The 10,488-nt window shown below is 36.8% G+C and overlaps 1 protein-coding gene across 2 annotated transcripts in view; it reads left to right on the forward strand.

Annotated features, from left to right (window-relative positions):
* Nucleotides 1–10,488, forward strand: part of UNC13C (unc-13 homolog C) — a 565,259-nt gene that overhangs the window by 14,968 nt on the left and 539,803 nt on the right. Inside the window, exon 2 of one of the 2 annotated variants that reach the window (XM_034993923.1) lies at nucleotides 463–3,711. In XM_034993923.1, the coding sequence (XP_034849814.1) occupies nucleotides 720–3,711 (2,992 nt within the window). In that variant the 5' untranslated portion in view covers nucleotides 463–719. Of the gene's footprint in view, nucleotides 1–462; nucleotides 3,712–10,488 lie in introns of those variants that run through there. The other variant, XM_034993924.1, reaches the window with a different exon arrangement.

Raw genomic sequence — 10,488 nt, forward strand, 5'->3', positions numbered from 1 at the left:
TATTAATTTGATGAATTCTGAATGTCTAGGATTGGGAGAACTTTTAATTTTGAATGCTTATGCTTATGTTTGTGTCAGTAAATGTACTTTTAGGAAAGGAAATAAAGTGGAAATGATAATGTCATGTAGTCATTGTAGCTTTTCAAATTTGCCTAATATCTTACATAGCCTTTCCTAAATAACCATTATTGCCTTTTATTACTATTTCAGCTCATTTATTCAGTTCAGTTGTGTCCATCCATAAATGATTTAGAAAGAAAAATATAATTTAAACATAGTTATTGGTATGGATTTGCTTTATAGTTATTTTAAAAGTAACTGTGTCCTGAAATTCAGCTATACCCCTGCCCCCCTCTGCAATTTTTCATATACTGTGTATCTTGAATACTTCTGAAAAATGTTGGAAATGGGATAAATCTAGAATTGAATTCTGATACTCATTTTAACCTTCCTTTCTTTTAGACACTCTATGAAGTTATGTGGAAATGAGAGAGATTCATGAAACCCCTTCACCAGGAGAGAATGTCTTTCATAAATGGAGCTTTGCTTCTGGTTTTCACAGGACATTGACACGGCAGTGGAGCCATGGCTGCCCTGCCTGCTATTTTCAATAATTCACAGAACATCTGAACAGAGATGCTTGCCTTGGATTTACAGATTTTCATCCCGATACCTTGTTTACTTCTTTGGGGCAGAAAAGCTTGCACTAATTGCTCTCCATGGTGGCTAATCTTTTCAAGAGCCTGATTTTACCTTACATACATAAGCTTTGCAAAGGAATGTTTACAAAGAAATTGGGAAATACAACCAAAAAAAAAGAGAGTCATCAGCAGAAAAAGGATCAAGACTTTCCTACTGCTGGCCAGACCAAAACCCCCAAATTTTCTAATACCTTAAAAAACACTGTAAAGAAGATTGCAAAGTGTTCATCTACTCGCAACTTATCCACTGAAGAAGAAGAGGCTAATAAAGAGTTTTCCCTCTCACCAACATTCAGTTACCGAGTAGCTATTGCCAATGGCCTACAAAAGAATATTAATGTAACCAACAGTGATAATGAGGATCGGCTTCAAGAGTTATCTTCAATTGAGAGTTCCTATTCAGAATCACTCAATGAACTAAGGAGTAGTACAGAAAACCAGGTACAATCAACACACACAATGCCAGTTAGACGCAATAGAAAGAGTTCAAGCAGCCTGGCTCCCTCTGAGGGCAGCTCTGATGGAGAACGCACTCTACATAGCTTGAAACTAGGAGCGTTACGCAAACTGAGAAAATGGAAAAAGAGTCAGGAGTGTGTCTCATCAGATTCAGAGTTGAGCACAATGAAGAAAACCTGGGGAATAAGAAGTAAATCTTTGGACAGAACTGCACGAAACCCAAAGACAAATGCCCTGGAGCCAGGATTCAGTTCCTCTGGGTGCATTAGCCAAACACATGATGTCATGGAAATGATCTTTAAGGAACTTCAGGGTATAAGTCAGATTGAAACAGAACTTTCTGAACTACGAGGGCATGTCAATGCTCTTAAGCATTCCATCGATGAAATCTCCAGCAGTGTGGAGGTTGTACAAAGTGAAATTGAACAGCTACGTACAGGGTTTGTCCAGTCTCGAAGGGAAACCAGAGACATCCATGATTATATTAAACACTTAGGTCATGTGGGTAGCAAGGCAAGCCTGAGATTTCTAAATGTACCTGAAGAAAGATTTGAATATATTGAAAGTGTGGTATACCAAATTCTAATAGATAAAATGGGTTTCTCAGATGCACCAAATGCTATTAAAATTGAATTTGCTCAAAGGATAGGCCACCAGAGGGACTGCCCAAATGCAAAGCCTCGACCCATACTTGTGTACTTTGAAACCCCTCAGCAAAGGGATTCTGTCTTAAAAAAATCCTACAAACTCAAAGGAACAGGAATTGGAATCTCAACAGATATTCTTACTCATGACATAAGAGAAAGAAAAGAGAGAGGGATACCGTCCTCCCAGACATATGAGAGCATGGATATAAAGCTGTCTACTCCAGAGCCCAGAAGCAAGAAGAACAATTGGCAGTCACCTGATGACAGTGATGGAGAGCTGGAATCTGACCTCAATAGAAACAGTTATGCTGTGCTTTCCAAGTCAGAGTTTCCAACAAAAGGAAGTACTTCCAAGTCAAGTTCAAAATCACACAATGCTAGAGCCAAGAATAAAACTGCTAGTAGCAGCAGAATTTCAAATAAATCTGATTATGATAAAATTTCCTCACAATTGCCAGAATCAGATAATTTGGAAAAACAAACTACAACCCATTATGCAGATGCTACACCCCTCTGGCATTCACAGAGTGACTTTTTCACTGCTAAACTTAGTCGTTCTGAATCAGATTTTTCCAAATTATGTCAGTCTTACTCAGAGGATTTTTCAGAAAATCAGTTTTTCACTAGAACTAATGGAAGCTCCCTCTTGTCATCTTCAGACCGGGAACTTTGGCAGAGGAAACAGGAGGACACACCCACCTTGTATGACAGTCTGCAGGATCAACATTTGAATGTGGCTGTTCAGGGTGTCCAAGGGCCGAGTGAAATTGAGAACACAGAAACTGTGGATAGTGGAATGAGTAATGGCATGGTGTGTGCATCTGGAGACCAAAGTCATTACAGCGATTCTCAGCTCTCTTTACATGAGGATCTTTCTCCATGGAAGGAATGGAATCAAGTAGAGCAAGGAGCTGACTTAGGTTTAGATTCATCCACCCAGGAAGCTTTTGACTATGACACAAACAGTCTATCTGATCAGCCACTAGATGTTTACAATAAAGACCTAGAAGACTTGGGAAAATTCCACAGTGACCTTCAGGATGACTCTGAGAGCTATGATTTCACCCAAGATGACAACTCATCTCCATGCCCTGGGTTGGATAATGAACCACAAGGCCAGTGGGTTGGCCAATATGATTCTTATCAGGAATCTAATTCTAATGAGCTATACCAAAATCAAAACCAATTGCCCATGATGTATCGAAGTCAAAGTGAATTGCAAAGTGATGACTCAGAGGATGCCCCACCCAAATCTTGGCATAGTCGATTAAGCATTGACCTTTCTGATAAGGCTTTCAGCTTCCCAAAATTTGGATCTACATTACAGAGGGCTAAATCAGCCTTGGAAGTGGTATGGAACAAAAGCACACAGAGTCTCAGTGGGTATGAAGACAGTGGCTCTTCCTTAATGGGGAGATTTCGGACATTATCCCAATCAACTGCAAATGAATCAAGTACCACCCTTGACTCTGATGTCTACACTGAGCCTTTTTACTACAAAGCAGAGGATGAGGAGGACTATAGTGAACCAGTGGCTGATAATGAAACAGATTATGTTGAAGTGATGGAACAAGTCCTTGCTAAGCTAGAAAACAGGACTAGTATGACTGAAACAGATGAACAAATGCAGGTATATGATCACCCTTCGTATGAAACACTCTATGAAACCCCACAAGATGAGGGTTATGATGGGCAGGCAGATGATGTGGTTAGTGAAGGGGGATTGGAACCATTAAATGAAACATCAGCTGAAATGGAAATAAAAGAAGATGAAAACCAAAACATCTCGGAACAGCCAGTGGAAATCACAAAGCCAAAGAGAATCCGTCCCTCTTTCAAAGAAGCAGCTTTAAAAGCCTATAAGAAGCAAATGGCAGAATTGGAAGAGAAGATCCTGGCTGGAGGTACTCATGTTTACATGCTACATTTTGAGCTAGTTGTATTTTAACATTGGTGGTGCTTCTTTAGAGCATGTTTTGTGTTTACTCTTGGGGAAAAGAATGTATTTGCAAGAAATTTGCAAGTTTATTTTGAGAAGGGTATTATTTTACTCTGCTCCCCCTACAAGTTGAGCTTGATGATTTATAATCAAAGTGTTTTCAAGTAGGTCATACTAAAAGGAGCCCTACAGTCTGTGGATCAAGATTTCTCTGCTAGCATTGGTACAAACCCCACTTCATATTAACCAACTTTGTGGCATCTGTCATGAATAAAAGGGTCAGTAAAGTCAAAGAGCAGCCTGAGATTATTCTTTGATTCTATTAGGTTTATAGGGATGAGGAAAATGGTGTAGTTAATCTTAAAGAATTAGGAAAGATGGACTCCCAGACTTACTAATCCCTTTCCCATCAAATCTATAGTTTGGAGCCTTCCAGTAGGAAGAGGTGGGTTTGCACAACCAACCCTAACTAGTCCCATGAAGGACCACTGCCTCCCTCACTGCTTATTGATGCAGCTGAGGGAGTACAATAGAGCCAAAACCTTAGGCCATGCCTGAATGGTCATGAGTCACTCTTTAGTCAATATTGAGTAGAGTCAAGTTCCCCTTTAAAGAGTGGATTGGAAGTCTCTCTCCCCTTATGAAAATGAAAAGAGTACCTTATTCAACAATTTTACTTGATTTTTCTGGGGGAACAATTTTGGATCACCCACGTGTGAAAATTAGCCACTTAAAAATGAAAACTTTTTTTTTTTTTACTTTTTATTTTCAATTAGACTTCACTCCCACTTACCCTGATCCCTTACCATTTACTTTATTTGCATGCTTATAACTTTATATCTCTGGGATAGTTTGATATTATCTCAGTTGTAATGAATTATATATTTTAAAGTTTTCCTTATTTATGGCATTGTAGTCTTTAACTGAAGTAGTTACATAATATTTCATAAAGGTATATATTTATGGGATCAACTGGTACTTGCCATTATGAAATAATTTGAAATAATAACAATTTCTGCAGCCAGTACCTGATTATAGCATCTTTGTCTTGAACAGAATTGTGATCAGACACTCTTCCAAACTGGTCATTTTCTCATTGTTATGGGTAGATTCTTGAATAATCAGAAAACTTTATTGTTAAACTGTTTCAGGCCCTAAGGTTATTGAAATAGCAATTAAGATTATCTGCTCTAAAAAAAAAATCTGTCTATATAAAACAACACACCCTATGTAATTAAAGAATAACTTAAGTCAAAGGGATCTTGGGTGCATTGGCTGTGACTTTGTTGTTGGTTTCCGGAGGCAATTCTCAACTATATTTAAAACCAATGTGAAAGTGCAGAGTAGTCAAAATTTTATGCAAATAATAATTCATATTGGAATAATAGCTATCTTTTTTAAGAGTGATATTTAATTGTTAGATATCCTTATTACTGAAACTCAGTTAATAGGATAAAGGCCAGCAGTTTGCCATTGTATTTTATTTGCTGTGGATTCAGAGAAGTCTACTCAAGAGCATATTAAGACTAACCAGTGTGTGTGCATGTGTGTCTGTTGTGATGTAATAGATGTTTTAATGCCAAGTGGTTAAAGTATCTGAAATATTAGGCAGTATTATAAAAATTACAAAAGTATACATTTCAGGAAAAAAGGGATCTTCATTAACTTTTAAAAATTCTAAATTAGCAAACATCTACAAAATAAATTGCTATTGGTATTGACCCTTCAAGTAGTTAACAACCTTAATCATCCAGTGGCACTTATCCTTAGAGAACAGAAATACACTTAGTTAACTACACATCACCAATTTAAGAATCCTAAAATAGGTAAAACAACATTGTACGATATACCTTACATACTAGCCCTGGCTACTGAGGACCTAGACCCCCCTCCACCATCTTGGAGCTTGGCTTGTTATCCTTGAGCCAGCTTTGAATGGAACCTGTTGGGGATCATCTATCCTAGAGGAAATCAGACACACATCCTTAAGATTCTCTTTGGTTGCTTGAAAGGCACCAGATTGACTACCCAGGAGGCTGCAGTAGCCTAGATTTTAAAGGCCATCTTTTCTCCCTTTGGCAGGAGTCAGGCAGTTGTCTCCCTCCTGTGCCACCAATATGCCTCAGGAGGAAAGGCAGCCAAAGAAGGGCATTTTTCAGGCCCCTTCACTGCTCAGAGCATCCCAATGAGGTGCCAATCGTCATGATGGATTTTGTGCCCAAGGCCATCTGCTTACTGGGCTTTGGGCAGATGCCAACAGATTTTTCTCTCCATGACTACCTAGTCGTCATTAGGTAGCAGTGTTATCTTTTCTCCATTACTAATCTGGCAAGATTCGACTATAGAGCTCTTGCTGTAAAACTCCATGGGATGCTGTTTCCCTGATAGAGCTTTATGGAATTATAAGCTCATAAATGTAAATTATTTCAGCTTTTGTCTTCAGGGGTCTGGTAAAGAGGAATTCTAAAGACCCCAATGTTTAAGCATATGGATATTTGGTCATATTGTTTTTGAGAATCTTCACCTTGAATAGCATACCAGTGGGAAAGAAATTTTGGAGCATGTGTAGCCAGAACTCCATGAGGTCATATTCTTCCCTTGTTGCTGAACCCTGCTGAGTGGTGCCTTTTGTGTAGCTAGCCTGAATCATACACCACGATAGTGACTCGGATCCCCCACCTCCAGCCCTGCACCACCCGTCAACTGGAATTAACTGTTGTCTCTTCTGAATTCCCAGATACTTGTCTCTTATGGCACTGGCTTCCACCTTACATAAGGACAGTTCATACACACTTCTCATTTGCTCTTCTAATCTAGAGATGAGAAGTTTGTCTTCTTTTTTCATTTGCACTGTGCCTAGATAAGTGCTTTATAAGGAGTTGGCATTGAGTTAATATGTGTTGGATTAAACCCTGAATCAAGGGGAATAGGATACTAAATAAAAATAATAAAAAATACAACAGGCTTCAAAGTTAAGTCAAAATCTAAACTGTGGATTTAATTGCTAAGACTATGACTTTATATTTTGAGAGTTCAGAAGTATGGTTAGAAATAAAATATTATTATTATTATATTATAGTAAATTTTAAAATTTGAGTATAGTTGACACATTAGTTTCAAGTGTACAACATAATGATTTGACAAGTCTATCCATTATGCTATGCTCACCACAAGTGTATCCATTATGCTTCGCTCACCACAAGTGTAGCTACCATCTGTCACCGTGTAATGCTTTTACAGTACCATTAACTATGTTCCCAATTTTGTTCAAGACAAAGATGCTGTGCCTTTTATTTCCATGACTTATTCATTCCATAACTGGGAACTGATATCTCCCACTCCTCTTCACCCATTTTGTCTATTCCTCCATCTCTCTCCCCTCTGGTGAACATCAGTTTGTTCTCTGTATTTGTAGGTCTGGTTCTGCTGTTTGTTTATTCATTTTTTTTTTTTTTTTTAGATTCCCTTATGAGTGGAATCCTATGGTATTTGTTTTTCTCAGTCTGACTTATTTCACTAAGCATAGTACCCTCTAGGCCTATCCTCGTTGTCACAAATGGCAAGATCTCATCTTTTTTTTATGGCTGCATAATACTCATGTGTGCATGCACCAACACACATCCCACATCTTCTTTATCCATTCATCAATCGATGGGCCCTTAGAGTGCTTCCATTTATTGACTATTATAAATAATGTTGCAATAAGCAGAGGGGTGCATGTATCTTTTTGAATTAGTTAAAGCCTATTATTGAGTACTACTATATACCAGATATTGTCCAGGCAGTTTCTCTGTTTTTATTTTTACTTCTTACAATACCACTATGAATTTGATTCCATGATTATTCCATTTTAAAGGTGAGGAAACTGAGATGCTGATAACTTGCATAACTTAATGTCTTACAGGTAGTAAGGGGTGGATCTAGAGTTAAATAGATGGTTATTTTGGTTATTTAGAGCAGCCGTATGTTTACTCACTTCAGAGATTGTTTATTCATGTTTTAAGGTGGAAAAACATGAAAAAGGGGCAGCATTAGCTACAGGCTTTTACAACTAAAAGGTTTTCTTTAAAAAACAGTAATAATACAAAAGGTACTAAGATTTTGATATAAAATAGTTCATTCTCAGTTTTTCTGCTTTGAGTCCCTGGTACATCTTATAAATCAAGGCTTGTAGAGCCAAATAAATACTGTACAATACCAGCCCAAAGGATGATGTATTTGAAGTCTGAGTGTATTTGACCTGGAATTAGAGTCTAACATCAGTTTGAAGTAAATTTTCTTTAGCAGAACAAAAATCTTGTTTTGTTTTGAAATGCCATTCCCAGGCTGTCTGTAGATTCTGAAAGAGACTGTGACATCTGTAATTAGCATAATTAATGATATTTTTACCATGGTGTGCATTTTGTTTTCTAGTAGTTGTAGAACTTTGTGGAAATATTTTGGCTTCCAACAGATATGAAGTTGAATGTAAAATGTTTTCCTAAAGTTGAGACTTCATTACATTAGACCGGTGGTTCCGAGTCTAGCCAATTGTTGGAATCATCTGGGGAGCTTTCATAGTACTTGTTGTTGTTCCCAACAAGAGTTGTTGTAAAATTATTAATTATTAGGATGCTGTCACTAAATGTTTTGATTTTGTGGTTCCGTATTGGGGCCCATGGATCTTTATTCAAAACTGTATGTGTTATTGATGAATTATATGTGCCTTTGTAAATAACACACACACACACACACACATAAAATCCAGAAAATTCCAAAGGAAAAAGTAAAATTAACAACTTCTATTCTTCTTCAGAGAAGAATAGAAAGATAGAAGAATAGAAAGATAATTTGTTTCTGACACTCTATAAACACACATACACTTCCTTTATTTTTAAATTTAACATAAATGGTATTACATTTCATATATTCATGTTCTGCACCTTGCTTTTTTCCCATAATATATATTTGAAAGATCTTATTATACGATTACCTGCTGTATTATTTTTAGTGACACAGAGATCTCCACCATAGTTATTGTGTAATTTATTGACTCAGTGCCCTACCATTGAACAGTGAAGTTTCTTACAAACTCATAAACAATGCAGACTTATTAGCTGCCTTTGAGCAAATGAGATAACATGTATAAATTCCTAGTTGTGAAAATTACTCGATCAGTGGATTTCCTCCAGCTTTGGAGAGTTAGGATCTCAGGAATTCTAGGTCAATTCATAGCACCTATCATAACTGTAAATTTATACTTGTGTATATAATTATTTAGTTATTGTAGATCTCTGCTATTAGACTAGCTGGTAGAGTCAATGAGTGAATTTTTCTTTCTGTTGCTATTGTAATGCTAGAGCCTAGGTCAGTGACATAGAGTAAATACTCAATAAATTTTTTTGGCTAGATAAATATATGCTAGTCTATTCCCTCTGTTGCTGGGCTACCTAGTTCCACATATGGTGGAGAACTCATAAAATTCAAATACACTTCAGTTGTTTGTCTTTCAGTCAAAAGGACATTTTAAAATTATACATATTTTAACATAATACAATAGGCAAAGCATGATTGAGAATGAAAGCATGACTTTTCCTTCTTTAGCTCGTTCACATCTGTGAGAAGGCTAGCTATTCTTTCTATGATGATGTAACCTATAGATCTACAAAAACAGTTGAATTTACTTAAATTCCAGACTTAATGTTTAAAAAGAATAAATATTTCAACTAAGTTTTGGGGCTTTGCTGGCCCAAATCTATCAAGAGGTGCCTCTCAAACTTTAGGGTCCAGGTCAGGAGGGATGAGGTCTCCTTTTTAAATATGCTCCGTAGGTGCTTCTGATGCAGGTGATCGTTAGAACACATTTAAAGAGTGCTACTCAACACTGTGTAGCAAATACTCCACCTGCCCACGTAGAGTTGTTCTAGCTCTTCTTTTCAAATTAGAAGAGATAGAATCAGTGTAAGGAAACACAGGAATAATTTTCATAACTTAAAAACAAATACAGAATGATTTCCTAGTTTTCCAGAGCAGTACATTTATGAAAAGATTTTGGTAGTATCTATACATAAAAGCATTGGAAAGCAATGGATGTATTCCTTGAAAGGTGTGTGTAAACTGAAAATTTTAGAAATTATCTATTTCAGAGATTCTAGGAGATTTTGCTGTAGAAACCATTCAATGCATATTTTGTCTACAAATAAATTCCCGTCATCCTACATAACCCACATTTACCTGTTTTTGCAAGTTTGAGGTTTGTTTCATTATTATTGTTATTATTAGTATTAGTAGTAGTGGTACATCTTTACTCAAAGTAAGCATCACAGTACTGGTCATAGTAGAAGACAACCCATTTGTCAAATGTTCCATTAAAATGCAATGCATAGCAATAAACTTTTCGACATTAGAATTACCTATAATATAAAGTGATTGTTTCAGTTTTTGAAATAAACTATGATGTAGAAGGAGACTTGTGAAGAGTGAAGTGGCCAAGGGCCCCTAGAGGCAGCAGAAACAGCTAGCTAGCATCTCTACTTCTTGCTAAACACAAAACCCAAATGCACAGGGGGTAATTCTTCTCTATCCTTCTAGGATGCAGGAGTGGAACTCAAAGAACATTTGAAAAGGAAGACAGATAATAATGATGGTGTGTATAAGGAGATTAGTTCCAAGTGGAGCCAAAAGTTTTCTTTTCTGTTTTTCTTTTCCTTGTTCTCTTTCTTTCTTTCTTTCTTTCTTTCTTTCTTTCTTTCTTTCTTTCTTT

The sequence above is a fragment of the Mirounga leonina genome, unplaced genomic scaffold (assembly GCF_011800145.1).
Source record: "Mirounga leonina isolate KUSES-001 unplaced genomic scaffold, KU_Mleo_1.0 Mir_91, whole genome shotgun sequence".
Lineage (NCBI taxonomy): Eukaryota > Metazoa > Chordata > Mammalia > Carnivora > Phocidae > Mirounga > Mirounga leonina.